This window comes from Loxodonta africana, chromosome 18, assembly GCF_030014295.1.
Source record: "Loxodonta africana isolate mLoxAfr1 chromosome 18, mLoxAfr1.hap2, whole genome shotgun sequence".
Taxonomy (NCBI): domain Eukaryota; kingdom Metazoa; phylum Chordata; class Mammalia; order Proboscidea; family Elephantidae; genus Loxodonta; species Loxodonta africana.
This window is the reverse complement of record NC_087359.1, coordinates 28262220-28287569: the sequence shown is the minus strand read 5'-3', so window position 1 is coordinate 28287569 and position 25350 is coordinate 28262220. Positions and strand designations below refer to the sequence as shown.

The window sequence follows — 25350 nt, the reverse complement described above, 5'->3', positions numbered from 1 at the left end:
AAACTTGGTTTCCACTAAGTTGAGAGTGACGGGAAACCCTGGTGGCGTAGTGGTTAAGTGCTGTGGCTGCTAACCAAAAGGTTGGCAGCTCAAATCCACCAGGTGCTCCTTGGAAACTCTATGGGGCAGTTCTACTCTGTCCTGTAGGGTCGCTACGAGTTCAAATTGACTTGACAGCAACGAGTCTTTTTTTAGAAAGTGATAGAAAAGTGGTGACTGCACCATGTCAAAGGTGAAAAATTTGCGAGACCTGGAAAAACAAGGCAGTCCTGTCAAGTTCTGGCTCTCACAGGTTTCCTGTACTTACTAAGTACCTACTGTAGGGTGCTTACTGTTACGGAAAGTCCAAGTTGAGTAATGACAGTTCCTATCTGGAGCTCTCAGTCTAAGGCTGGAGATAAAAAAGAAAAAACAAACCCGTTGCCATCGAGTCGCTTCTGACTCATAGCGACCCTATAGGACAGAGTAGAACTGCCACATAGGATTTCCAAGGAGCACCTAATGGATTCAAACTGCCGGCCTTTTGGTTAGCAGCTGAAACTCTTAATTACTACACCACCAGGGTTTCCAAGGATGAAGATAAACACCGTGTAACTGAAATCTAATACTAAGCAGACTGAACAAAGTGCTATATAAAATAAAAAGACTCATTGCCGTTGAGTCGATTCCAACCCATAGCGACCCTATAGAACAGAGTAGAACTGCACCATAGAGTTTCCAAGGAGCGCCTGGTGGATTCCAAGTGCCAGACTTTTGGTTATTAGCCGTAGCACTTAACCGCTATGCCAACAGAGTTTTCAAGTGCTATATAGTGGCAACTCAAACAAAACCTGTATATAGGGGAGGGATGTAGAACCAGAAAAGTACACAGCATGTTTTTCTGGTCCCTGCAACAGTGTCATCTCTAAATGCTTTATACACCTTAATAAAGCAGTTTTTTGGAACTTCTTGCTACTTGGAAACCCTAGTGGGGGCGGTTCTACTGTGTCCTATAGGGTTGCAGTGAGTTGGAATTGACTCCCTGGCAACGGGTTTGGTTTTTTTGTTCACGTGGATTTCAGAGCCCATTGTAAGCATTTTAATTATTATTAATCGTAAACTTTAACACAAGGGAAAAAGTAAAAGTCAACAATAACTGCCACTAACATTTTGATAAACAGCTTTCCAGCTGTCTCTGCATTTGTGACACATGATCTTACATAATTAGATCATACCACCTACCTTCTTTTATACTTCTTTTACTCAGCGTATAGTAGATACTTTTCCATAGATGTAAGTAGTAATTAAACTTTCTAAAACTTTAATTACTAATATTCCTTTTGACTAAGTAGTTGCATTTTAAAAATTGATTCTAAGGCAATAATTACGGGTATTCACAAAGATACAGGTATAATGATATGTTTCACAACATAAAACAGTTGTTGTTAGGTACTGCGGAGTCATAGCGGCCCCATGTACAGCAGAATCAAACACTGCCCATCCTGCACCATCCTCACAATCGTTGCTGTTTAAGCCAGTTGTTGCAGCCGTTGTGTCAGTCCGTCTCGTTGAGGGTCTTCCTCTTTTTTGCTGATCCTCTCCTTTATGAAGCATGATGTTCTCCACAGACTGGTCCCTCCTGATAACGTGTCCAGTAAGTAAAACAAAGTCTCAACCATCCTCACTTCTAAGGAGCGTTCTGGCTGTACTTCTAAGACAGATTTGTTTGTTCTTCTTATGGTTCGTGGTATACTCAATATTCTTGGCCAACACCATAATTCAGAGGCATCAGTTCTTCCTCAGGCTTTCTCAATCATTGCCCAGCTTTTGCTTGCATCTGAGGTGATTGAAAATACCATGGCTTAGATCAGTGGTCTTTTGTGACAGATTTGCCCAATTCAATGTATCGTTAGATTTCTTGGCTGCTGTTTCCATGGGTGTTAATTCTGGATCTAAGCAAAATGAAATCCTTGACTACATCGATATTTTCTCTGTTTGTTGTGATGTTGCTTATTGGTCCAGTTGTGAAAGTTTTGTTTTCTTTATGCTGAGGTGTAATACATGCTAAAGGCTATATGTAGTCTTTGCTCTTCATCGGTAAGTACTTTGGGTCCTTTTCATTTTCAGCAAGCAAGATTTTGTCATCTGCCTATTGCAGGTTGTTAATGAGTCTCCCTCCAGTCCTGATGCCATGTTCTTCATATAGTCCAGGCTTCTCGAATTATGTGCTCAGCATACAGTTTGAGTAAGTATGGTGAAAGAATACAACCCTGACACACACCTTTCTTGACATGAAACTATACAGTACACCCTTGTTCTGTTTGAACGACTGCCTCTTGGTCTATGTACAGGTTCCTCATGAGCACAATTAAGCGTTCTGGAATTCCCGTTCTTGGCAGTGTTATCCATGATTTGTTATGATCCACACAGTTGAAAGCCTTTGCATAGTCAGTAAAACACAGGTAAACATCTTACTAGTATACTCCGTTTTTAGCCAGGTTCCATCTGACATCAGCAGTGATATCCATCATTGCACGTTCTCTTCTGAATCTGGCTTGAATTTCTAGCAGTTCCCTGTCAATGTATGCTGCAACCGCTTTTGGGGGATAATCTTCAGCAAAATTTTACTTGAGTGTTACACTAATGATATTGTTTGATAATTTCCGCATTTGCATTGGATCACCTTTCTTTGGAATGGGCACAAATGTGGATCTCTTCTGGTCAGTTGACCAGGTTACTGTTTTCTAAATTTCCTGGCGTAAACAAGTGAACACTTCTAGCACTGCATCCATCTGTTGAAACATCTCAATTGATACTCTGTCAGTTCCTGGAGCCCTGTTTTTTGCCAGTGCTTTCAGTGTAGCTTGGACTTCTTCCTTCAGTACAGCTGGTTCTTGATCGTATACTACTTCCTGAAATGGTCGAACGTATGTGTATCCCTTCCATCATCTTTTGATGCTTCCTGCAGCAATCAGTATGTTGCCCATCGAATCCTTCAATATTGCAACTTGAGACTTCCTTCTTTCAGGCTTGAGAAATACTGAGTGTGTTCTTCCCTTTTGGTTTTCTAACTCTGGGTGTCTTCACTTTTCATTGTAATACTTTGCCTTTTCCAGCTGCCCTCTGAAATTTTCTGTACAACTCTTATTTCATCATTTCCTCCATTCGCTTTAGCTACTCCACATTCAAGAGCAAGCTTCAGCGTCTCTTCTAACATCCATTTTGGTCTTTTCTTTCTTTCCTGTCTTTTTAATGACCTTTTGCTTACTTAATGTATGTTGTCATCCCAAAATTTGTCTGGTCTTTGGTCATTAGTGTTCAGTGTGTCAAACCTTTTCTTGAAATGGTCTCTAAATTCACATGGGTTATACTCAAGGTCATATTTTGGTTCTTATGGACTTGTTTTAATTTTCTTCACCTTGAACTTGAACTTGCATATGAGCAATTGATGGTCTGTCCCACAGTCGGCCCCTGGCCTTGTTCTGACTGATGATACTGAGCTTCTCCACCATCTCTTTCCAGAGATGTAGTCGATTTGATTCCTTTGTATTCCACTGGGCAAGGCACACATGTATAGTCACCATTTATGTTGTTGAAAAAATTCTATCATACCATCCCCAGTGTCGTCTCTGTCACCAATGCCTTATTTTCCACCTATCTGATCCTCCTTCTTTGTTTCCAACTTTCACATTCCAGTCACCGGTAATTATCAGTGTACTGTGATGGTATGTTTGATCCATTTCGACTACAGAAGTTGGTTAAAAATGTTCAATTTCCTCATTAGTGGTTGGTGCGTATATTTGAATTACAGGTGTATTAACTGGTCTTCCATGTAGGTGTGTGGATATCATCCTGTCACTGACAGTGTTGCACTTCAGGATTGATCTTGAAATGTCCTTTTTGATAATGAATGGGATGTCATTCTTCTTCAGTTTTTCATTCCCAGCATGGTAGACCATGTAATTGTCTGATTCAAAATGGCCAATACCAGTCCATTTCAGCTCACTAATGCCTAGGATATTGATCTTTATGGGTTCCATTTCATTTTTGACAACTTCTAATATTCCTAGATTCATACTTCGTACATTCCACATTTCGATTATTAGTGGATGTTTGCCTGCTGTTCTCATTTTGAGTCTTGTGCCACATTAGCAAATGAAGGTCCCAAAAGTTTACTCCATTCACAGCATTAAGATAGACTCTAAGGAGGTAGCTCTTCCCCAGTTGTATTTTGAGTGCCGTCCAACCTTCCGGCTCCTGTATCAGACAGTGTTCCACTGCTGTCATAAGGTTTTCACTGGCCAGTTTTGTTTTTTTTTTTCAGAAGTAGAACACCAGATCCTTCTCAGTCTGTCTTAGTCTGAAAGCTCCACTGAAACTGCCCGCCATGGGTGACCCTGCCAGTGTTTGATACACCAGCGGCATAGCTTCCAGCACTACAACAACGTACAACCCACCGTAGTACGCACCCTGACAGACAGTGTTTGATACACCAGCGGCATAGCTTCCCGCACTACAACAACGTACAACCCACCGTAGTACGCACCCTGACAGACCAGTGTTTGATACACCAGCGGCATAGCTTCCAGCACTACAACAACGTACAACCCACCGTAGTACGCACCCTGACAGACCAGTGTTTGATACACCAGCGGCATAGCTTCCAGCACTACAACAACGTACAACCCACCGTAGTACGCACCCTGACAGACCAGTGTTTGATACACCAGCGGCATAGCTTCCAGCACTACAACAACGTACAACCCACCGTAGTACGCACCCTGACAGACCAGTGGTGGCATACGGGGATGTTTCACAGCGTATGGCAGCAGTGGAGGGATACGCTTATTGACATTTAAAGACAGTCACAGTGTATGAGTAGATGAAATCAGCTCACTAAAACTGTACAGTATGGTTTCAGTTTTTTTTTTTTTAGTTATATATTTTTGTGTATACACATTGTTAGGCGCATGTACATAGAAAAAAAATAGGGAAAGAGATCAACAAAATTACATACCTGGGAGAAGAAATTTCAAGTAAAAACACAAAATTTTAGATTTTGCTCCTTTTTGCTTTCTGAGTTTTCTGTTTTTCTAAGAAACTTTGATAACTTGTGTAATTAAGATTTTTTTTTGGCATCAAGAGTTTCAAGGTTCTGTTTGTAAACTGACTCTATGGATACTTTGATTCTATACACACAGACACTGGTATCTCTCCTTCGCTATCATGGGTACTTTGTAGTCCTTATCCAAAGGCTAAATGGATATTTTAGGGAACACCTCAGTGATGTTGTTAGTGTTAGTTGCCCTTGAGTCATAGAGACCTTAAGTATAACAGAACGAAACCTTGCCTGGTCATGTGCCATCTTCATGATAGTTGGTTTGTTAGAGTCCATCATGGTGGCTGTTGTGTCATTCGGTCTCATCATGGGTTTCCCTTATTTTCATTGGCCCTTTACCAAACATGACATCCCTTTCTGAAGGCAATTGGTCTTTCCTGATGACAAGGCCAGAGTAGGTGAGTCAAAGTCTTGCCATCCTTGCTTCTAAAGGAGCATTCTGGTTGTAGTTCTTCTAAGCCTGATTTGTTTGTTCTTTTGGCAGTCCATGATTTGTTCGGTATTCATTGCCAACACCATAGTTCAAATATATCAATTCTTCTGTCATCTTTTTTCATTATTCAGCTTCCACATGGGTATGAAAACCCTGTGGATCATAGCATAGCAATAAATCATTGTTTGTTTTTCCCCTAGATAGCGTTCTAGTGGGCAGTTGCTCAATAAATGCATGGTTTATTTACCCTCTGAAGGGTTCAAGTATCCTTCAGAGACAAGTACTTAAATACTTGGTGCAAATAGCTGATCTTATTTTTTCTTTCAGGTTTTGATTCTTTGACTTTTCCAGGTATCATACCAGTTTTGGGACAGTCTTGCTGATAGTACCTCAGTCTCTGTTATAGCAAGCATTGCATTATATCGTGATTTTTGTGGGGAGGGGGGCCAGGGGATCTGTTCCCTGTAAATTCCTGGAGGATGAAGATTAAGATGTTAAGTCTTTTTTTCTTGGTATCTTCAGTTGCCTGACACAATGCCTAGTACATGTCAGATTCCCAATAAATATTTCTTGTCTTATGAATATTTTTGGTGTCTAAAAAGATATTAGCAATCAAATACCTGTGTTCCTGTTTATATTGCAATCTCACAAAAATGAATAAAATCTTTTTTAGTGTTTTAGAAAATGTAATTATTTGGTTGAGGTTAGGTTAGCATAGTGCATATCTTAAACGCAGAGTGAAAGTTTTAATTAAGAGACGATTTTTTTTAATGTAGAGTTCGAAAGAGACTTAAAAATCAGTGGGCTATTTACTTTATAAATTTCAATTTATATTAATGTATCTTGATCCTAACAGATCAGCCATTGACACCATGAATTGGAATAAAGGTGGTCCAGGCACGAAGAGGGGATTTGGCTTTGGAGGTTTTGCCATTAGTGCTGGAAAGAAGGAAGAACCCAAACTCCCACAGCAATCCCACAGTGCCTTTGGGGCAACTGGCTCTTCTTCAGGATTTGGAAAGTCGGCTCCACCTCAGCTCCCTTCTTTCTACAAAATTGGATCTAAGCGGGCCAACTTTGATGAAGAAAACGCGTAAGTTGTTTCCTGGTAGTTTAGCAAAGGTTGCGCTTTGGGATATTCATTCCATCGGCAAAAACTGAGGCAAAGCAACCATTTGTCTTTCAAATAATAATATGATTTCTTAAATTGATTATCTCACTGAATTGTGTTGATCCTATTAAGTTAAATCATCATTTCCTTTTACTCGTTTGTAAGGAATATAATACTTGGGTGCTTATTCCAAGAAGGATTTGAGATCATTAAAACTTAAATATGGCTGAAGAGTTTTAAATCATTCATGTGGTTTATGGTGGTGTTCATTGCACTCTTTTACTGACACCATATAAATTGTTTTACAAACTCTGACAGTTGCCAGAGCTGATAGAACACATTTTGCCTCAGCACTTAAGTCCATAAAATTATTATGTTGTAATACCTTAGTATGAGTAGGAAAATCTCAGATTTGCCACAGTTGTCAGGAAATATTTACCAATCATCTTTTTTAACTTGTTTGTAATAAGGTGGTTGTTATAAAAAGCTGTGGTTTGAGAATTTGTACTCTGATTTCTATATATCATAAATTCTTTGTTCTTTTTCTGAGGCTGAATAAATCTATTATTGCTGTTATTTCCAACCTGGTTGAGGTTTTTATTTTTAGTAATTCCTCGATATCAGAATTAGTATTTTTAAAGTACACAGCAGCATTTTAGAAAGCTGATCTGTTATTCAGAATCAAATACAGAAGTAGGTGTTAAGGTCCAGCTGAGTCAAGGATGATTTTCTAGAGAGCATTTACCAGTTCAGGGTACTTTGGGCAATACATTAGTTCAATAAAACCTACTATATAAATGGGTATGCATTAGTATATTCATGTAACGTGTAACAGTTGTTAAAGATTTTAAAGTAATTCCTATGAAGACTTGAGGCATGCTTTAAAATTTTAAGCTGCAGTTGTATTTATTAAATCTAATATTTGTTAGTTGTAATTCTATTTTATTTAATTTTGAGGTTAGGTCTAAGCAACGCTTGTTTTTATTTTGTTTCAGTTCATAACAAGCCATATTGACAGTCTTTTCTGGGCTGTTATAGAGAAAGTGACCCTTTTTCCAGACTCTGAAATTGTCTTTTCTTAATTCTTAAGTGTTGTGAATGATTTTGGATTGAGCATTTATTTTTAATTCTAGAAGTTACCTGTAAGTCCAGAAAATTGCCCAGAATTTATGAACTTTAAAAATTTTTAAGGATGATAGAGTCCAAAGGACCAATGGACCACACAAGTACCACAGCCTCCACCAGCCTGAGCCCAGAACTAGATGGTACCCGGCTACCACCACCAACCGCTCTGACAGGGATCACAATAGAGGGCCCTAGACAGAGGAGGAGAAAAAAAATGTAGAACAAAATTCAAAGTCACAAAAAAGACCAGACTTACTCGTCTGACAGAGACTGGAAGAACTCCCAAGACTGTGGCCCCCAGACACCCTTTTAACCCAGAACTGAAGCCACTCCCAGAGTTCACCCTTCAGCCAAGAATCAAACAGGTCTATAAAACAAACAACACATGTGAGGAATGTGCTTTTTAATTCAATCGGATATGGAAACCCTGCTGGCGTAGTGGTTAAATGCTACGGCTGCTAACCAAAGGGGGTCGTCAGTTCAGATCTGCCAGGCACTCCTTGGAAGCTATGGGGGCAGTTCTACTCTGTCCTATAGGGTCGCTATGAGTCGGAATCGACTCGACGGCACTGGGTTTGGTTTTGTTTTTTTTTATGAGACCAAAAGAAAAACGCCTGCCCAAAAGCAGTGACAAGAAGGCAGGAAGGGACAGGAAAAACGAATGGATGAAAATGGGGAATTGAGATGTGGAGGAAGGGGAGAGTGTTGACACATTGTGGGGATTGTAATCAATATCACAAAACAATTTGTGTATAAATTGTTGAATGAGAAACTAATTTGCTCTAAAGTTTCACTTAAAGCACATTAAAAAAAAAAGTTTTCTCTAATCAAAACTTAAATCCTATTCAAACATATTTCTTTTGTTGTATTTGAATTAAGGCTTGATATGTATCATGTTTTTTAAGCTAATCATTTTTTAAGTTTGTTGAAGATGTAATTTGGAAAATGTAATGAGAAATCCTGACATGATGAGTAATCATCAGAAACCAAATTAACAGAATAAATGAGAAAGCAGGTCACTGATTTTGGCCTTTTTTTAAAAAAGAACAAACTAGGTTTTTAACATTTCACACAGAAGTCTTGATTTTTTTCTATAGTACACTCTATACTATCTGTTTAATAATGAAATACTAAATTTGCACTGAAAACACATCCTTTTAACAGCACTGGGAATGTGATTTGAACAGTGTTGAAATGGAGAATCTGCTGTGACAGCTCTTTTTGTAGTATTAGAATTTTGCTGAAATACTTAAAGTAATTAAGTCCTCAGTCAAAGCCTGGAGGTCTCTAATTTGACCTGTAAAGGCTAAATCTTAAAATAGTAAGATATAAGGAAGGTTTCTGTTAGATGAGCGATTCACTGACCCCCAAATCAAATACTCACATTGCCTGTCTGCATTTTAATTTTCAGATATTTTGAAGATGAGGAAGAAGATTCTAGCAACGTTGATTTGCCTTACATTCCTGCTGAAAACTCACCTACCCGCCAGCAGTTCCATTCGAAGCCAGCAGATTCTGACAGTGATGATGACCCCTTGGAGGCATTCATGGCTGAAGTGGAGGCAAGTGTCAGCTCTTTAGAAGTTTATTTAAAGTATTCAGCAATCAGTAATCAACCTAGTACTTGAGTCCTAGTTCTGAACGAGTTTTCTAGCAGTTTTATTTGAGAATTTTACTCAAGTACTCTACGATTCTCCTTGGAAGCTCTAGGAGGCAGTTCTACCCTGTCTATAGGGTCGCTATGAGTCAGAATCGACGCGGCAGCAATGGGTTTAGTTTGTTTTTTTTTACTCTACAATTTATTAAATATACTTCCACTTGCCCTGCAGTATTTTCAGAGATGATTCGTGGCTAGAAATGTGAACTGTAATCTCTTTTCCTTTCTTTTTATTTATTTATTATGTAATTTTTATTATGAAAAATTTCAAATATATATGAAAGAAAAACAAAATGATCCCCGTATATCCATCATTGAACTTTGTAAATTAACAACTTTTGGCCAGTCTTGTGTTATCTGACCTCTCCCACACCTGGTTCTGTTTTGGATTATTTTGAAGTAAGTCCTAGACATATCATTTTTTCCATCAGTATTTCTGTACATGTCTCAATAAGATAGCTCTTAAAAAACATAACCAGCATATCATCGTTGTATCTAAAAAAAGGAAAAAAAAAAAACATTAAATATCCTTTTGACTGTTAACTGTCATTCTTTACATTTTCTTCCAGTTAAACATGGAGGTTCTATATATATCCATCTGCCATCTTCACTCTTAGCATATCCTTAGTGATCTCATCCACATCTAAAACTTCCATGTGAATAGTTGTCAAGTTCATTCTTTAGTGCCGTACCCTCTCTGGTTTCAGCCTTTCTTTTCCAGCATATTGTTCATTTTTACCCAAGTGTGTCCCACTGGCACCTTAAACCCACTTAACATCTTTCTTCCTCCACTAGGTCTTTTTCTTGTTTTACTTATTTCCATTACTGGTGCCAGTATTCACACAGTCACCTCAGCTTAAAACCTTGGCTTAACTTCTTCCTTAAACTGGCCTCCTCCCCTTTCTTATTTTCATTTTAGCAGATGATGAAGCACGTTCATGACTTACTTCATTTAGTGCCCCAGAATAACCGTGAAAAATAGGCAGAAAAAAATATAAATAAAATCTAATTGATAAGAAAACTGAGCCTCATTTCACATTGGTACTGTGTGACAAAGCTGGGACTCAAATCTAATTTTCTTGTTTAGTAGTTTAGAGAACCTAGCTTTTTCAGTATATCATGTCTTTCATCTTGTCATTTGCCAAGTTCTGTCAGTCTTTACAATATCTATTGCATCTGTTCTTTCCTTTCTGTTCCCACTGTTCTGTTCCCTACTTTATACCCTCACTAACTCTTGGCTAGTCTAAATGCTGTCCCTGCTTTTGGGTCCCATTTATGTGTATATAGCTATAGATTAATTAGACTAGAGGAGCTTTCTTACTGTGTTCTAACCCTTACTCTAAAACTGTCACTTCATTACTTATCAAATAAAATCCTTCCAGTTCCTTAGTTACTTGTTACCTGAAGTCTTCAGCCAAAGTCTGTATCTCCTCTAAGGAAGGAGAGAGAAAGAACTAAGATTTTTTTTTTTGTTTGAACATTGTTTATTTAAAAAAAGTGAGCCAACGTTTTTAAAATCAAGAGATTGCCTGAAAGTACAGATTGTTGGAGGATTTTAAGGCCCCTTACAGCTCTAAATTACGTCATAAGCTTAAGAGAGAGTTAAAAAGATGATCAAAGTATAGGTATTGTGAATTCAGCACAAGTTTTTAAAAATATTTTTGTAACTGTCATTGAAAAATAATTTGACAAAATGCAATTTTCTGCTTTCTGGGGACATTTTACATTCTAGCTAATACAGCCCTTGTTCCAATCTAAAAATTCTTTTTAGTTGATATGATTGCATATGGCCTTTTGTTTCATTAGGATCAGGCGGCTAGGGATATGAAGAGGCTTGAAGACAAGGACAAAGAAAGAAAAAACGTAAAGTAAGTTGTTTTCTTCTTCACAAAGGTTACATGGTAATCACTAAAGTATTGCAAAGTCTATGCCCCAAAAGTTATAGAAAAAAATTCTGAGTATACAAATGTCTTGATTTGAACTTTTCCCTGGATCTCGAATAATATTTCTGTAGGTAGTAGGGATGGCCAAAGCCTTTGCATTTGCAATAATTAAAAAGTATTCTGTTTCATGTAGTAGTATTTGGTGTTAGACTATAAATAGTTGTTCAGTAAACATAAGAAATTAATTGCAGTGGGGCTTAGGTGAACATTGTAACTAAAGTTTGGAGTCACTGTTCTTAATCTTGTCCCATGTTAATAGAAAATAGGGCAAATACATGATTGATTATGAGAAGTAGTGGTGATACATAAAAAGCTATGTGTATTGTTAATAAAACCTGATTTCATTTAAGGAGTGGCATCATGCTTTAGCAACCACAGTCAGAACTTGAAATACTTTATTTTCTGAGAAAGGAAATTTTCCTCTTTCCCCTGCTAAATACACTCCCTCTGAGGCTTTTGCTACCACGCACAAGTAGGATGGTTGAACTTTTTTCACCCTTCGCTTAGCAATCAGTGCTTTACAGGCCCTCCCCAAGGTTCTGTGCCGTGTGGAGGCCCCGCCCTCTCTTCGGTGCTTACTGTGTGTCGCATCCTCTTCCAACTGCCCTATGCTGGCAGTGTTACTTGTTGGTTGCCTTGGTAATAGCCAGTGCTCTAGGTTAGGCAGAAAGTCTGATTAGAAAGAAGGAGATGGTTCTGAGAACTAAGCAACCATACTTCCTGTAGCCCTTGAGAGATGTAGCAGGTGGTGATGGCCCCCTTCTCCGTGTGAACTGTTTAGGAGTTTTAGGCCCAAACTCAAAAAGGAGTTGATGTAGTTTTTCTCTCTGTCCCCAAGGTAACTGATGTTGGCTGAAAGCAGTTAATTTCAGAGCTAGAAATTCTAGGGGCCATTAAGAACATTGTGACTTTTTTAAATACCAAATGTATACACTTGGAATTCACAAATGGATGCAGGATTTTATTTTATTTTTTAATAGAAAATGCTTTTCACAACTACATTGTGTTTGTTGTATGGGGTTGGCAAGGCTAGGATCCTTTGGTATCTATCTCCAAAAAGTTCTTGTTCATTATACCCTTGTTAGTAATTTGATATTCCCAGAGGTACCATATCATTCCATCCAAAAAGGAATGCAGACTAAAACTTTGAGAGAGAAACCACACATATGTGATGGGTGGATAGCTTACAGGGTGTTTACTGCTGCTTTGTTATTGTTAGTGTTGAGATTTCCTGAGCTGTATGGAATTCAACACTAATCTGCTATAAGTATGGAGCTGGGTATGTGGAACATTTGCAGGGAAGTTTGTTTCTCCGCTTGTTTTTCCAGGGGTATTCGAGATGACATTGAAGAGGAAGATGACCAAGTGAGTTCCTATGCAGTATTTCTATCTTTTATTTTTACTCCACAAAGTCTGTACCGGGGACAAGCTAGAGCTTGCCTTCGCTGAGATGGCCATTCCTGACATTCAGCAGGGAATGTCATTTGACTGTCTCCTGTTCTATGTGTGTGACTAATTGGTAATATAAAGATTCACATAGCTTTCCCTCATGTTGAAGGTGGAACTTTTGATCAACTATGGCATCAAAAACAAATAGGAGCTTTATTCAACTTGATTTTTTGTTTGTTTGTTTTAATCCAAAATTAATGTTTATTTTGGTAAATAAAGGAGTAGTGTGGGATCTACTGTGATAGCTTCTAGCTACATCCAACCTCTAACTCCTTCCAAGATTTCTTTTTGTGTTCCTTGTATTTCAAGATGGAGCATTAATTTAATGACTGTCCTTTAGTATTTTTTTTTTTCCACTGTTCAGTTGTGGGATGGTGAGAAGGGAACCAGAGTGAGCAGTAGCCCTTTCCAGGTTTGTGACCTTTCTAATCAGTGTCCACTTTCAAACTTGGATTGATAAAGCCATAGCATGTGTCTGCAGCCCTGGGCAGGGTAGGTAGAAGCCCCTCCCCAGGAAGGCTGTGGCACAGACAGATCTGTAAGTCTTCTGTTAAACAAGCTAAATTATTTTGTACTACTAACTGCCTCGTTCATTTCTTCCATTTGTCCCTCTGAATACCGCTATTGTTAAAGGAAGCACTGCTAGTAAAAGTCTTGCCTGCCTTGGTAGGTATTTTAACCGTGCTGTTGTCCAGTACACTGTGCGCATTAAGTACAGGAGCAGAAGCGTTCCCTGTTGTACTTGGATGTGATTCGGTTCTTCTGCTTTCCTGCAGGAAGCTTATTTTCGGTACATGGCAGAAAACCCAACTGCTGGTGTGGTTCAGGAGGAGGAGGAAGATAATCTGGAGTATGACAGTGATGGAAATCCAATTGCACCTTCCAAAAAAATCATTGATCCTCTTCCTCCCATTGACCATTCAGAGGTATGGTGTTTCTTGCTGAATTTGACTCTTGCTTCAAGCTGATACAGTTTTCAACCCTACTGTTTAGATTTTCTCGATGTCTAAGAACTCTTGATTTATATTCCTTATGTCGTGAGAATATTTGTACTTTGGGATCTTGTCTTCTCTGCACGGTCGTTGAGTTAAATTCCACGAGGCTTTCTACAGCCCATGCTATCGAAGATACACCTGAATCACTTGCTCACATTGAATTTTAGGCTAAAAAATTTTTTCACACAATTGTACTTGTTTTTTGGAATCACCCCTTGTTATCTTTCTTTCAAAATGGATGCTTAGGCCTATTTTTGTTTTCTAATTGGTATAAACCTTTACTATTGCTTGGAAATCTGGTGTAGATGAGAGACTGCTCCTTCAGAGTGGAGCCAGGAAAAGGAAATGAGCCATGTACCCGCTTGGGGGAAAAAAAAATCAGTGATTTTCATTCAGGCTAAATATCACACTAGATCTTGTGTCAAAACCAAACCAAACCCACTATCAACAAATCAGTTCCGACTCATAGCGACCCTATAGGACAGAGTAGAACTGCTGCAGTTTCCAAGGCAGTAAATCTTTATGGGAGCAGGCTGCCCCATCTTTCTCCTGCATAGCGGCTGGTGGGTTTGAACTACTGACCTTTCGGTTAGCAGCCAAGCACTTAACCACCGCACCACCAGGGCTCCTCAGTGTGAAAGCAGTGGTGGTAAAACAGCTGACTCCATAGCGTGAATCAGTGCGGTGGCACCAAACTGCTGCTGTGGTCATTCTTCACTCCCAGGCCATCACAGTGTCACTTAAAAATCTAAGCATCTTCTTGATAAAACAGTAAAAGTTACTGTTTTTATTAAATCTGCATCCTTGAGCTACAAGTCTTATTAACAGTCCGTGGAGCAAAAAGGGAAGTACGCATAAAGCGTTTCTGTTGTACAGCAAAATATGATCGTTACTACAATTTGGAAAAGTACTTATGTGTACTTTTCAATTAGGAGTTGCCAAGTTTCTGATGGTTTGAGTTGTGAGCTGAACGAGCTGCTTTTTTTCACGTGATGAGTGACCCTTTAGGGAGAACAATTGACAGTGTTTGTTGCCAGTGATAAAAAGTCACGTTTTCAAACAAAAATTATAATTTGGAAAACTTTACCACAGTGAGCTTGATGGCTTCCCAAAACTTAACAAGACCTTCCTGATGAAATTGATGATGGTATTAACAAATGTGTTTGTTTTAATATCACACAGTGAAATGCGTCAACATTCGGAAGATCTGCGTACCTCAGTGAACCAACACTTTCCAAATGACCAATGCATAATGTTAGAAAATCATGCATAAGTAAAATATCCATTCATAGTACACGATAGACCAATGGATTATAATGTAAAACGGAGTATGAAAAGGTCATTGGTGCAGTTTCAGATTTCATAGTACAAATATTTAGTAAATGACCATTTGTCAAGTTTTAGTGCGGTATCAAAGGAGAATAAATACCCACAAGTATCTGAAACAGCATTAAAAGTACTTCCTTCTCTTTCCTAACTACTTGTCTCTGTGAGGCCAGATTTTGTTTATAGACGTCAATCCAAAAAATGTACCCTAACAATTTGCATGCAGTAGGAGCTTTTTTCTTTTAAGTCAGATGTTAAATATTATAGTGAGTTTGTTGTTATCTTTAAATGCATTAATATAGAATTTTTAAAATTTCAGTTTTAATTTTAGTATGATAATTATCGATAGATATAACCCACGTAAACAAAAGCTTGTTTTGTTTTTGTTTTGTAAGTATAAAGGGGACCTGAGACCAAAAAGTTTGAGAACTGTTGGTGTAAGCTAAGGTATAGGTTATGTTCAATTTTTAAAATGTTCCCTTTGGCACAGAAGCTACCACATAATCCCCTGGTATTTTACATGTGGCAAATGAAATTAAATGTCTGAAACTCATCTAGGAGGAAACATCTGTGATCAAAGGTGAAAATCAAACAAAAAACACAAATAGTTGAAATAATTATAAAATGTTTGGGATATTTGACAAAGAGCTCAAGCTTGATGATCATGCTGGAGTATCCCATGGTTGTCCTAATGTGATAGTCTGCCAGGAGACAGTAGGATTAAGGCAAGCAAGGGGTAGCGTCAGACCTTGCTACTTCAGGCAGAGGCTGTGGATCTTGAGTTGCATCTGGCTTCTCCATGTAGAGAAGAGCAGACTCGTGGCTCATCCCTTGTGCCCCTCGCTTACCCACCCCCTCCACTTGAGAGGATTCTTCTTACCTATTCTGAAGAAGCCCATGTTAGGAGGAGCCTAGAGCAGCCAGTTAGTTTCCTACACAGTGCTTCTGATCCCATAGCTTTTTGATGCTTTCTTCGCATGTTATTTTTCAGATGTTTTCCACAAGCCTTCTGCCTGTGTTAGCCTTTCACATTAATTTGTTTTGGGTACATTTGTGAGCAAAGACAAAAAAATTTTGCCCTCATTGGCGCTTCCATTCTGATAGAACTAAAGAAAATTCTGTTGCAGCTTAGTACAGCATTGTAGGAGACATAATAGAAAGATAATCAATTTTAGATTATATTCCAGAATTATGAATTTTTTGAGTCGATTCTGTTCGCTAAGAATAAGTTAATCATGATGTCAGAAGAAGAATTTATCCAAATTCATGTGGTGATGTGCCTGTGTTTTGTATCCTTAGTACAGTGAGCTATGGAAACAATAGCAGAAAAGATTTCTTTCCTCTTTGGAATTGGAGATGCTTGGCCATATGTTTTTTAGATGTTATATAAACAGTTTGTTTTTGAAACACCAAAACTCCTTCTAAAGGCAGAGCTGTTTCCAAAGGAAGTAATAGAAATGTTTTTAAATTGTAGAACTAGGTGAACAGCTTACTCCAGAACATATTTAAATGTTGGTGGGTGGAATACTTCTTTTAGATACTTGTCCTCTGAGACCTTTGGCATTGTAAGAGATTCCTTAATCTGCTTCCAGGTCTCTCAGATCTTGTGGCAACCTTAAGAGTCTCTTTAGGAAGTAGGTTGGTGTTTATGTTTAAAAAAAAAAAAAAAAAGGAATGGAAAAAGGTATTGGCTGTACTTTTTAGGATGTGTGTCATGAAAAAGTGAATTCCTTTGTTCTCTCAAGCTGGTTTTGGGTTTACTTGTGTGATATTTGTAAAAGATTATTTTGCATTAAAATCAAACTTACAGGATTGACTCTTGAATTCTAGACTAACTTTGAATAATTGGACCTGCAGATTGACTATCCACCATTTGAAAAAAATTTTTACAATGAACATGAAGAGATAACCAACCTCACGCCACAGCAGTTAATAGATCTTCGGCATAAGCTCAATCTTCGGGTAAGACAACCATTAAACCAAATATTCCTATATTAATGTTAATTAGTCCACGTTTTGCATTATTGCTTAGCCAAACTAAAATAACCTTGTTTTCTAATAGTACCTGAACTATTTTTAATATAATAGTAATTATATCCCTTGGGCTGGTTTTTGTTTTCATCCTCCAGATAAATATTTTATGATGGGATCATTTTTCCTTTCATATGGTAAACATGAACGCTCCTGCGTGTGTTCTGTCAACTTTTTATGTTAATGTTTTAGAAAACTAAGTCATTTTGACCTTAAGTATTTCCAGAGTATGTATCTTATGCTGAGCACTGTTCTATGTGGGTTAGAGAGAAAGTATAGAAGTCCCCATTTTCAGGAAGAGGAAGGAAAATAGATGTAAACAGCGTAGGAACTCAGGAACGTAGGAACTTAAGATATACTTGCCTCTCAAATTACATATAGTACACTTTTTTAAAAAATAAGAAATTAGCAACTTTTAAAAATATTCATGTGCTAATTTCAGAATAGTCGTTTAAACTGCCTGTTAAAACATTTTGGGTTGGACATTGGCTGCATTGTTTAGGGTGCAGCGCTAGGTGTTAACTTATTGATACTCACACAGATACTATGCTGTGATCTACTCTTGTGTGGACAACTTTTTGGCCTCTGCCTTACCAGTTGGTATATAGCGTTTGAACTCCTCTGTTTTCAGAGAGGTGTGTGTGTTTGTACTTGTCTGTTTTCTGAGAGGTACCCCCTCCCCCCAAAACTTTGTAAGTGAAATCCTCATTGGAAATTATCAGCATCCCCAGAGAGCACTTGAAAGGTTATTACTGTTGGAGTCAAAATGGAGGTTATAAGTTTCATTCTTCATCTGGACATCGTTTGGGCAACGATTGAGGGTGACTGGGCCATCACTAAGTGAGGCATGAGCTCTGCAGGAATAACTGAAATGGAGACTGCGGATAATATCCTTAGAGCCAGTGGGTATGGACATATGTCTTACTTAGCTCGTTTGAACTTTTTATTTGAAGGGTAAATTTTTTGTTCCCTACTCTCTGATTCACATTTATGCACAATGGCAAAAAAAAAAAAAAATTAATAGCTTTTTCCAATTCATTGGATGGCATTTCTTACGAGAAAATTAATTTCAATTTAAGAGATTTTTAGGCACTTAATCATTTTAAATTATAAAAACAGAGTTAGTCATCTCAGGAATATTTACCATGAAATTATTTATATGTGGCTTTGTATCAGTTATTATTTGAGTTTTTACATTTTCAAACAGCATGTGGTCTTGACTGCAGGCTTTTATTTTTACTTTTTTATACCCAAACTGAATCAAACCAAAGCAGACCAGTTTCCTTTGAGTCATTTCTGACTCATGGTGACCTCGTGTGTTGTAGTGTAGAACCACGCTTCATAGGGCTTTTATGGCTGTAACCTTTCTGAAGCATATCGTCAGACCTTGCTTTCAAGGTGCCTGTGGGTGGGTTCAAACTGCCAACCTTTTGTTTAACAGTTAAGTGCTTAATCATTTGTACCACCAGGAACTCAATTAAATGAGAAATAAGTAAATATTGCCGAACTTCAAATGCAATTAGTGGTTAAGTACAACTCATTCCTGGAAGTTGTCTTTATGTGTAGGTCTCTGGTGCTGCACCTCCTAGACCAGGAAGTAGTTTTGCACATTTTGGATTTGATGAACAACTTATGCACCAGATTCGGAAATCTGAGTACACACAACCCACTCCAATACAGTGCCAGGTGAGTGAAAATGAAAGAAAAATGAGGTAGAATGGTATTCAATGACTATATGTGTTTTGCAAACAAGTCAAAACAATGTTTAGTGCATAACTGTATTGACAAGGATAAACTGTATCCAAGTACTTTCTCTGTGACTTAGTCTTCAACTTTTGCTTTAATTAAGGAAAAAAGAAGAGCCTTAAACAATACATGAAACACAAGAGTATTTTGGAACCTTTAAAAATTAAAGAGCAAGAGTGAATTATTTACTGCTTCTAAGAACTTGCTCAGGGGGTTGGAAATGTTCTTTTATATCTGATAAATGCCTTGAAAATACAATGAAGAAAACAGTTCACTGGGGCCCAAGCCTAATAAAAAGTTTTGTGAATGGACAAATTTAGGACTGATTGACTAGGATTTCTTTGCACATAACCTGGAAAGTCTGTTTTATTACTGTAATCTATGAAAATAATCATTTTTGTTTCCTTTTCATATATAGAATTCATTCATTCCGATAAAGTAAATTTTTTTCTGTGAATGAGGTAGTCTGCACCTTCTTAAGGAAAGAAAACTTTTTAAATTTTAGCAGCCATTGCCATTATTAATTGCAAGTTTTCACCCCTGTATTTCAAGTAAAGTGGAGTCATTCATATTCTCTAAATGGCGGCTGATCTACACGAAGAGAATGATATTATTTCCTTTGTAATCAAGAAGTTTATGGCAATGCCAGGTGTTTCTCAGTATTCCATAGCCGGTATGCATAGCCCACGATATTTTTATTGGCAATGGATGTCATTAGTCATCCTTCCCCAGGATTTCCTTCAGTATATCTTTGGAAGTGAAATTTTAGAGTCTGTATGCTTTCTTTTTTTCTTCAGGGTGTGCCTGTGGCGTTAAGTGGTAGAGACATGATTGGTATTGCCAAAACGGGCAGTGGGAAAACTGCTGCCTTTATATGGCCCATGTTGATTCATATCATGGACCAGAAGGAATTGGAACCAGGTGATGGACCAATTGCTGTGATTGTGTGTCCTACTAGGGAACTTTGCCAGCAGGTAGGTGCTTTGTGTAGTAAGTAAGTCCCACTTCATATGTGAACTAGTAGGGAACTAGCCAGTCACATGGGCAGAATTACCTGGAAACTTTTGGCAAGTATTATGTGTTATACCAAATATCACACTTTTCCCTAGATAGAAACGGCTGTTTTAGGAGAGAAAAAAAAATGGGGATGGTACGGGAATTGTTGTAATGTAAACTCCCAGTGTTTTCCTCCTGACTTTTAATTCATTTTGCTTGGTAGAAAGGCAATGACAGATTCAAGATGAGAAGTGGGGAAAAAAAAGAATAGTCACAGCAAGAGTTCAGATAGCTTGTTGAGATATGATAATTGTACTCTCTGTGCTGTTAATTTACTTACGAATAAAATTGTGATTCTAAAGCATGTTCTGGCTTTTGATTTTCTGTGACATTGCACTATATGTCCTTCAGAACTCCCTTTTGGGTCGGGATAGAGGTTGTGGTTTTTAATATGTCATTAACAACTTTGTAGATACATGCAGAATGTAAGCGGTTTGGGAAAGCGTATAACCTTCGATCGGTGGCTGTGTATGGAGGAGGGAGCATGTGGGAGCAGGCCAAGGCCCTTCAGGAAGGGGCGGAGATTGTCGTGTGCACCCCAGTAAGTATGTCTTGGGTTCGAATGGCTTCTCAGCCTCTGTTAGAGTGGGCAAAATGGTTAGTTAGTAGAGGGAATTCCCCCTAAAATGTGGTAAAACCCATGGCTTTGGTTTAATTTTGATTGTTTGACTAAAATAGCAGTCCAGTAAGAATCTCTGTGACAAATACACTAGTAGCTTCAAATTCCCTGCTATTTCAAATAGATTTTTATATTCTTCTGGAAAATGGGTCTGTGGTTACCAAGAACATTAAGAATGGAAGGAAATTAAGGATATGGTCAGGATTGCCCAGAAGAGCGTATTCTGAACGTGAAAACTCATCAGTAGGCTTTAAATCGGGTCATTTCAGTGTGCCTCACAGAAGTGGGTCTGGCCACTTTCCCACAGACTTACGTGATTAATGTAAAGGAAGAGTCTAGCTGAGTTTTCAAAATTTCTGTTCTCCTGGGCTGTGTAGTGCGTGAAGCCTGAGACTGGAGTGTTAGCACTTTTGCCAGCAGCACAGCTTTAGAAAGTTCTTGTAAATCCCTTTAATTCTGACTGCTCATTTTCTGGATCTCGTAGGGCCGACTGATTGATCATGTGAAGAAGAAAGCTACCAATCTTCAAAGAGTTTCTTACCTTGTATTTGATGAAGCAGATCGAATGTTTGACATGGGTTTTGGTATGCTTTGAATACCAGTTTCTTTGGTTTCCATCCTAAGGATACCAGTGTTTTCTTTCTATTCCTAGTCTTACCTGTTTTTTCTATGTGAGAGACCAAAAATAACTCCTGGGTGGGGTTTGACCATAGAGCGGTAGCTAAAGCCTTAGAGGTTTTCAGGAGTTCTCTCAGGAAAAGTATGTTAGGCTTGACCGAGTTGAGGAAATCTGAAAGTGCTTTTGCAGGTAGGAATGTTTTTTCTTTTAGCCTTTGATTGTTACTTTGAGGTCACTCACACTCAGTATTCTTAGGTAGACGATTGTCAAATCATTCAAGGTGCTTTGCTTTCTTGTCTTCCTTGACTTACGCAGCTATTTAGTGAAAACTCTAAATAGCCATCTTTATGGATTAGACCACCGCCAGACCCAGCCTAGGTGGGTGGAGGGAAAGCTTTGCTGTTTTCATACTGAATTATATGTCCAGGAGTTTCCAGATTTCCTCAGTTTTTTTAACCTCTCATATGAAGATTTTCACTATTTTTTCCAGGCACCCCAGACTGTAATACTGGGTTACAATATTAATTTTACTGTTCTGCTTCTTCCAGAGTACCAGGTGCGATCCATTGCAAGTCATGTCCGTCCCGACAGACAGAGTATGTATGAAGCAGTTTTGTTAAACCGCATTGGTACTCAGAGTAGACACCTGTTTATTTTATAAGCACTCACAGTTATGGAAGCAAAAATGATCATGTGTGTGCTGGTGAGAACCATAAGGGGGCAATGATAACGGTTTATCTGATCTGGAAAGGACGTGGATATCATCGGTTGTAACTTACTCATTTTTATAGATGAGAAAACCAAGGCTCTGAGACTAAATGACTTGCCCCAGTTTATATAGTTTTGTCCATGGGTGGAGGCAAAACACAGTACAGATCTCCTGGTTTGATGTCAAGAGCCTTTTCCCGAACCATGCTAACAATCCACGTCTTATCTAAAAATGTAATAAAACTAGAAAAAGGGCGAGTCTTTTTTTCTCTAGTGAATTAATTTTTTAAACTAAATTTAAAGTTTACAGATAGGTTTGTTTTTTAAAAATCTGAGTAATTCTGAATGTCAGTAGGCAGCTTAGTGGGAATTCGACAAAGAAGTCCTACTGTTTGCTTTGACAGTATACTTTACCTTTTAGCTCTGTTATTCAGTGCAACTTTTCGGAAGAAGATTGAAAAGTTGGCCAGAGACATCCTGATCGATCCTATTCGAGTGGTGCAGGGCGATATTGGAGAGGTAACTCTAAGCAGGGCTCTGGATGGGGCCCCACTGGGGAGATGTGGAATTGATTTCTCACTGCTAAAATATCAGTAAGGCTTTTATGTATTCACAGATGAGGTGGCAATATTTTAGATTTGCTTTAAAATATGCAAGTTGGGGAGGGGAGATAGATGAAACAAGGTTTGTAAAATGTTCATAATTGAAGCTGAGTGATGGGTACAAGAAGTCATTGCCATTGAGTCGATTTCGACTCATAGCGAGCCTGTAGAACAGAACTACCCCATGGGGTTTCCAAGGAGCGGCTGGTGGATTCAAACTGCCAACCCTTTGGTTAGCAGCTGAGTTCTTAACCACTGCAGCACCAGGGGTCCAGGTGATGAGTACCTGGGAATTATGTTCATCTCACTTTTTTTAAATGTTTGAAAACTTCCATAATAAAATGGTTTTATAAAAGCTAAGGAAAAAATAATAATGCTCTGTCTGGAAGACTCTGAGTGAGGAGTTGACTCTATTGGGAATAATCCGAATATGCGTATGAAAAAGCATAGCAAGGTATTGGGGCTGACAAGTTAGTTGAGTATATATGTATACCAGAGGAGATGGAGAACAAAGTGAGGGGGAGGGGGTAAGTATTGAGCTGGAGTTGCCGTGCTTAAGGAAGGTCCTAGAGAAGAAGGATTGTCAGGGCTCTTCTGGATACAGAAAATGTGATGCCTGATCCTTGCTCAGGAGCCCTGTGGCACCAGTTTCACAGTCCTGTTTCATTTCTTCCTTCCCAGGCAAATGAAGATGTGACACAGATTGTGGAGATTCTCCATTCTGGGCCTAGTAAATGGAACTGGCTTACCCGACGTCTGGTAGAGTTCACCTCTTCAGGAAGTGTCCTCTTGTTCGTTACTAAAAAAGCCAATGCTGAAGAGCTAGCCAGTAACCTTAAGCAGGAAGGTCATAATCTTGGGCTGCTTCATGGGGACATGGATCAGAGTGAAAGAAACAAGGTCATTTCAGACTTTAAGAAAAAGGACATCCCAGTTCTGGTGGCAACAGATGTTGCAGGTAGAGTATGAATTTCCCCAATAAACCTAGGTTCCTGTGCAGGACTGGGCAGTGTTTCATTCTGTTGTACATAGGGTTGCTGTGAGTCAGAACAGACTCAACGGCGCCTAACAGCGACATGCAGTAAGGGTGCTCTGTCTTACTGTATATGAGCAGAGTATAATATCTGAGCAAGCTCAGTGAAGGCACTCTGCTGGGCCACACCCTATGGAGCAGCAGTTCAGAACCCATGATTACAAACTAGAGCTCTGAGCACCACTTTTCACTAACTGTTTCCCTCTAGCCTCTGCATCAAAGAATCCCTGCAACTAGAGGGCACTTAGAAAAAAATCGGTGAGGCAGTTACATCCTAGGCTATTATTCCCTTGTGCGTCTGAGTATAGTGGATGTTGAACATTGACTGTTTAGTTGGGCACACTTTATTTAAGACCAGAAAACATTTTTGGGGTATGGTTTTTGTCTTTGTTCTGCCAAGTTTCAAATAGTCATACTTAAAAATGGGTGTTTTCTCCCAGAAAGGAAAGAATCTCTGAGCTTCAAGACACATTTGGCGGTTTTTTTTTTTTTTTTTTTCAATATATACTCCTGGTACAAGAGAGATGGCAGAAGATACCGAGTTCCTTATATTATACGGCCCTGCATCACACTCAGCAAACCCATGTGCTGCCCAGATGAGGGAAATGTGGGTTCTTAGAGCTAGCTCCAACATTTCTGGTCACTTGGGCCTTTTGATTCCAAATGAAGCATAAGAGGATTTGGTTGCTTTTTTATTTCAGCCCGTGGTCTGGATATTCCTTCAATTAAGACTGTCATTAACTATGATGTGGCACGAGACATTGATACCCATACTCACAGGATCGGCCGCACAGGACGAGCGGGTGAGAAGGGTGTGGCCTATACCTTGCTGACCCCCAAGGACAGCAATTTTGCTGGTGACCTTGTCCGGAACTTGGAAGGAGCCAATCAGCACGTTTCCAAGGAACTCCTAGATCTGGCAATGCAGGTGAGGGCTGGGCACTCTTCAGATGGCTCCAAACTGTAAAATTCACCAAGCCTGAGGCAAATAAAAGAAACTCAATAAGAAGTGGTGGCGGCGGGGGTGGGGAGAGTTGCTATTGAGAAACTGTCCCTTCTTTGTGCTAAAATCTGCCCCTCTGTACCTACTGCTCCATAACACGTTTAGGAGTACATTTGCTCTCACAGGGCAGCTACTCTTCTCCCTACTGCCCTTCCCCAAAAATCGTCTTTTTAAAAAATGTATGGTGGTGATGTTAGGCACCATCAAGTTGATTTCAATTCATAGTAACCCCATGAGACAGAGTGGAACTGCCGCATAGAATTTCCTTGGTTGTAATCTTTTATTTATTTATTTTATTGTGCTTTAAGTGGAAGTTTAGAAATTAAGTCAGTCTCTCATACAAAAATTTACACACACCTTGCTATGTACTCTTAGCTGCTCTCCCCCTGAGACAGCACACTCCTCTCCACCATGTGTTCCCTATGTCCATTCAGCCAGCTCCTGTCCCCCTCTGCCTTCGTATCTTGCCTCCACAACAGGAGTTGCCCACATAGTCTCATGTGTCTACTCGACCTTGGCTGTAGTCTTTACAGAAGCAGATTGCCAGGTCTTCCTCCCATGGAGCCATTGCTTGAGTTTGAATCACCTACTTTTTGGTTAGCAGCCAAACACTTAACCACTGCGCCACTGGGGCTCCTTAACTGTTCCTCATAGAGTTAGATCTCAGACCTTTGACCGTACTGATTACCCTCCTCTCAGTGTGCTCCAGGCCAAAACTGAGTATAATTTTGTCAGATTCATCAGCCAGCCCACAGAACTGTTAGTCCATAATGCAGTGGAGTGTGGAACTGCCCAA

The 25350-nt window shown here is 39.0% G+C and overlaps 1 protein-coding gene across 11 annotated transcripts in view; it reads left to right on the top strand.

Moving 5' to 3' along the window:
• DDX42 (DEAD-box helicase 42) overlaps nucleotides 1–25350 on the top strand; it is a 39448-nt gene that overhangs the window by 9139 nt on the left and 4959 nt on the right. For 3 of the 11 annotated variants that reach the window (XM_064270930.1, XM_064270921.1, XM_064270922.1), the window contains exons 2-16: nucleotides 6388–6624; nucleotides 9179–9329; nucleotides 11231–11292; nucleotides 12696–12732; nucleotides 13450–13482; nucleotides 13593–13742; nucleotides 16995–17099; nucleotides 18735–18854; nucleotides 19712–19888; nucleotides 20383–20511; nucleotides 21074–21173; nucleotides 21757–21804; nucleotides 22338–22435; nucleotides 23200–23476; nucleotides 24253–24479. In XM_064270930.1, the coding sequence (XP_064127000.1) occupies nucleotides 6404–6624; nucleotides 9179–9329; nucleotides 11231–11292; nucleotides 12696–12732; nucleotides 13450–13482; nucleotides 13593–13742; nucleotides 16995–17099; nucleotides 18735–18854; nucleotides 19712–19888; nucleotides 20383–20511; nucleotides 21074–21173; nucleotides 21757–21804; nucleotides 22338–22435; nucleotides 23200–23476; nucleotides 24253–24479 (1935 nt within the window). In that variant the 5' untranslated portion in view covers nucleotides 6388–6403. Of the gene's footprint in view, nucleotides 1–2137; nucleotides 2225–4303; nucleotides 4752–4776; nucleotides 4889–4942; nucleotides 5497–6387; nucleotides 6625–9178; nucleotides 9330–11230; nucleotides 11293–12695; nucleotides 12733–13449; nucleotides 13483–13592; nucleotides 13743–16994; nucleotides 17100–18734; nucleotides 18855–19711; nucleotides 19889–20382; nucleotides 20512–21073; nucleotides 21174–21756; nucleotides 21805–22337; nucleotides 22436–23199; nucleotides 23477–24252; nucleotides 24480–25350 lie in introns of those variants that run through there. The other 8 variants (XM_064270923.1, XM_064270925.1, XM_064270926.1 and 5 more) reach the window with 7 other exon arrangements.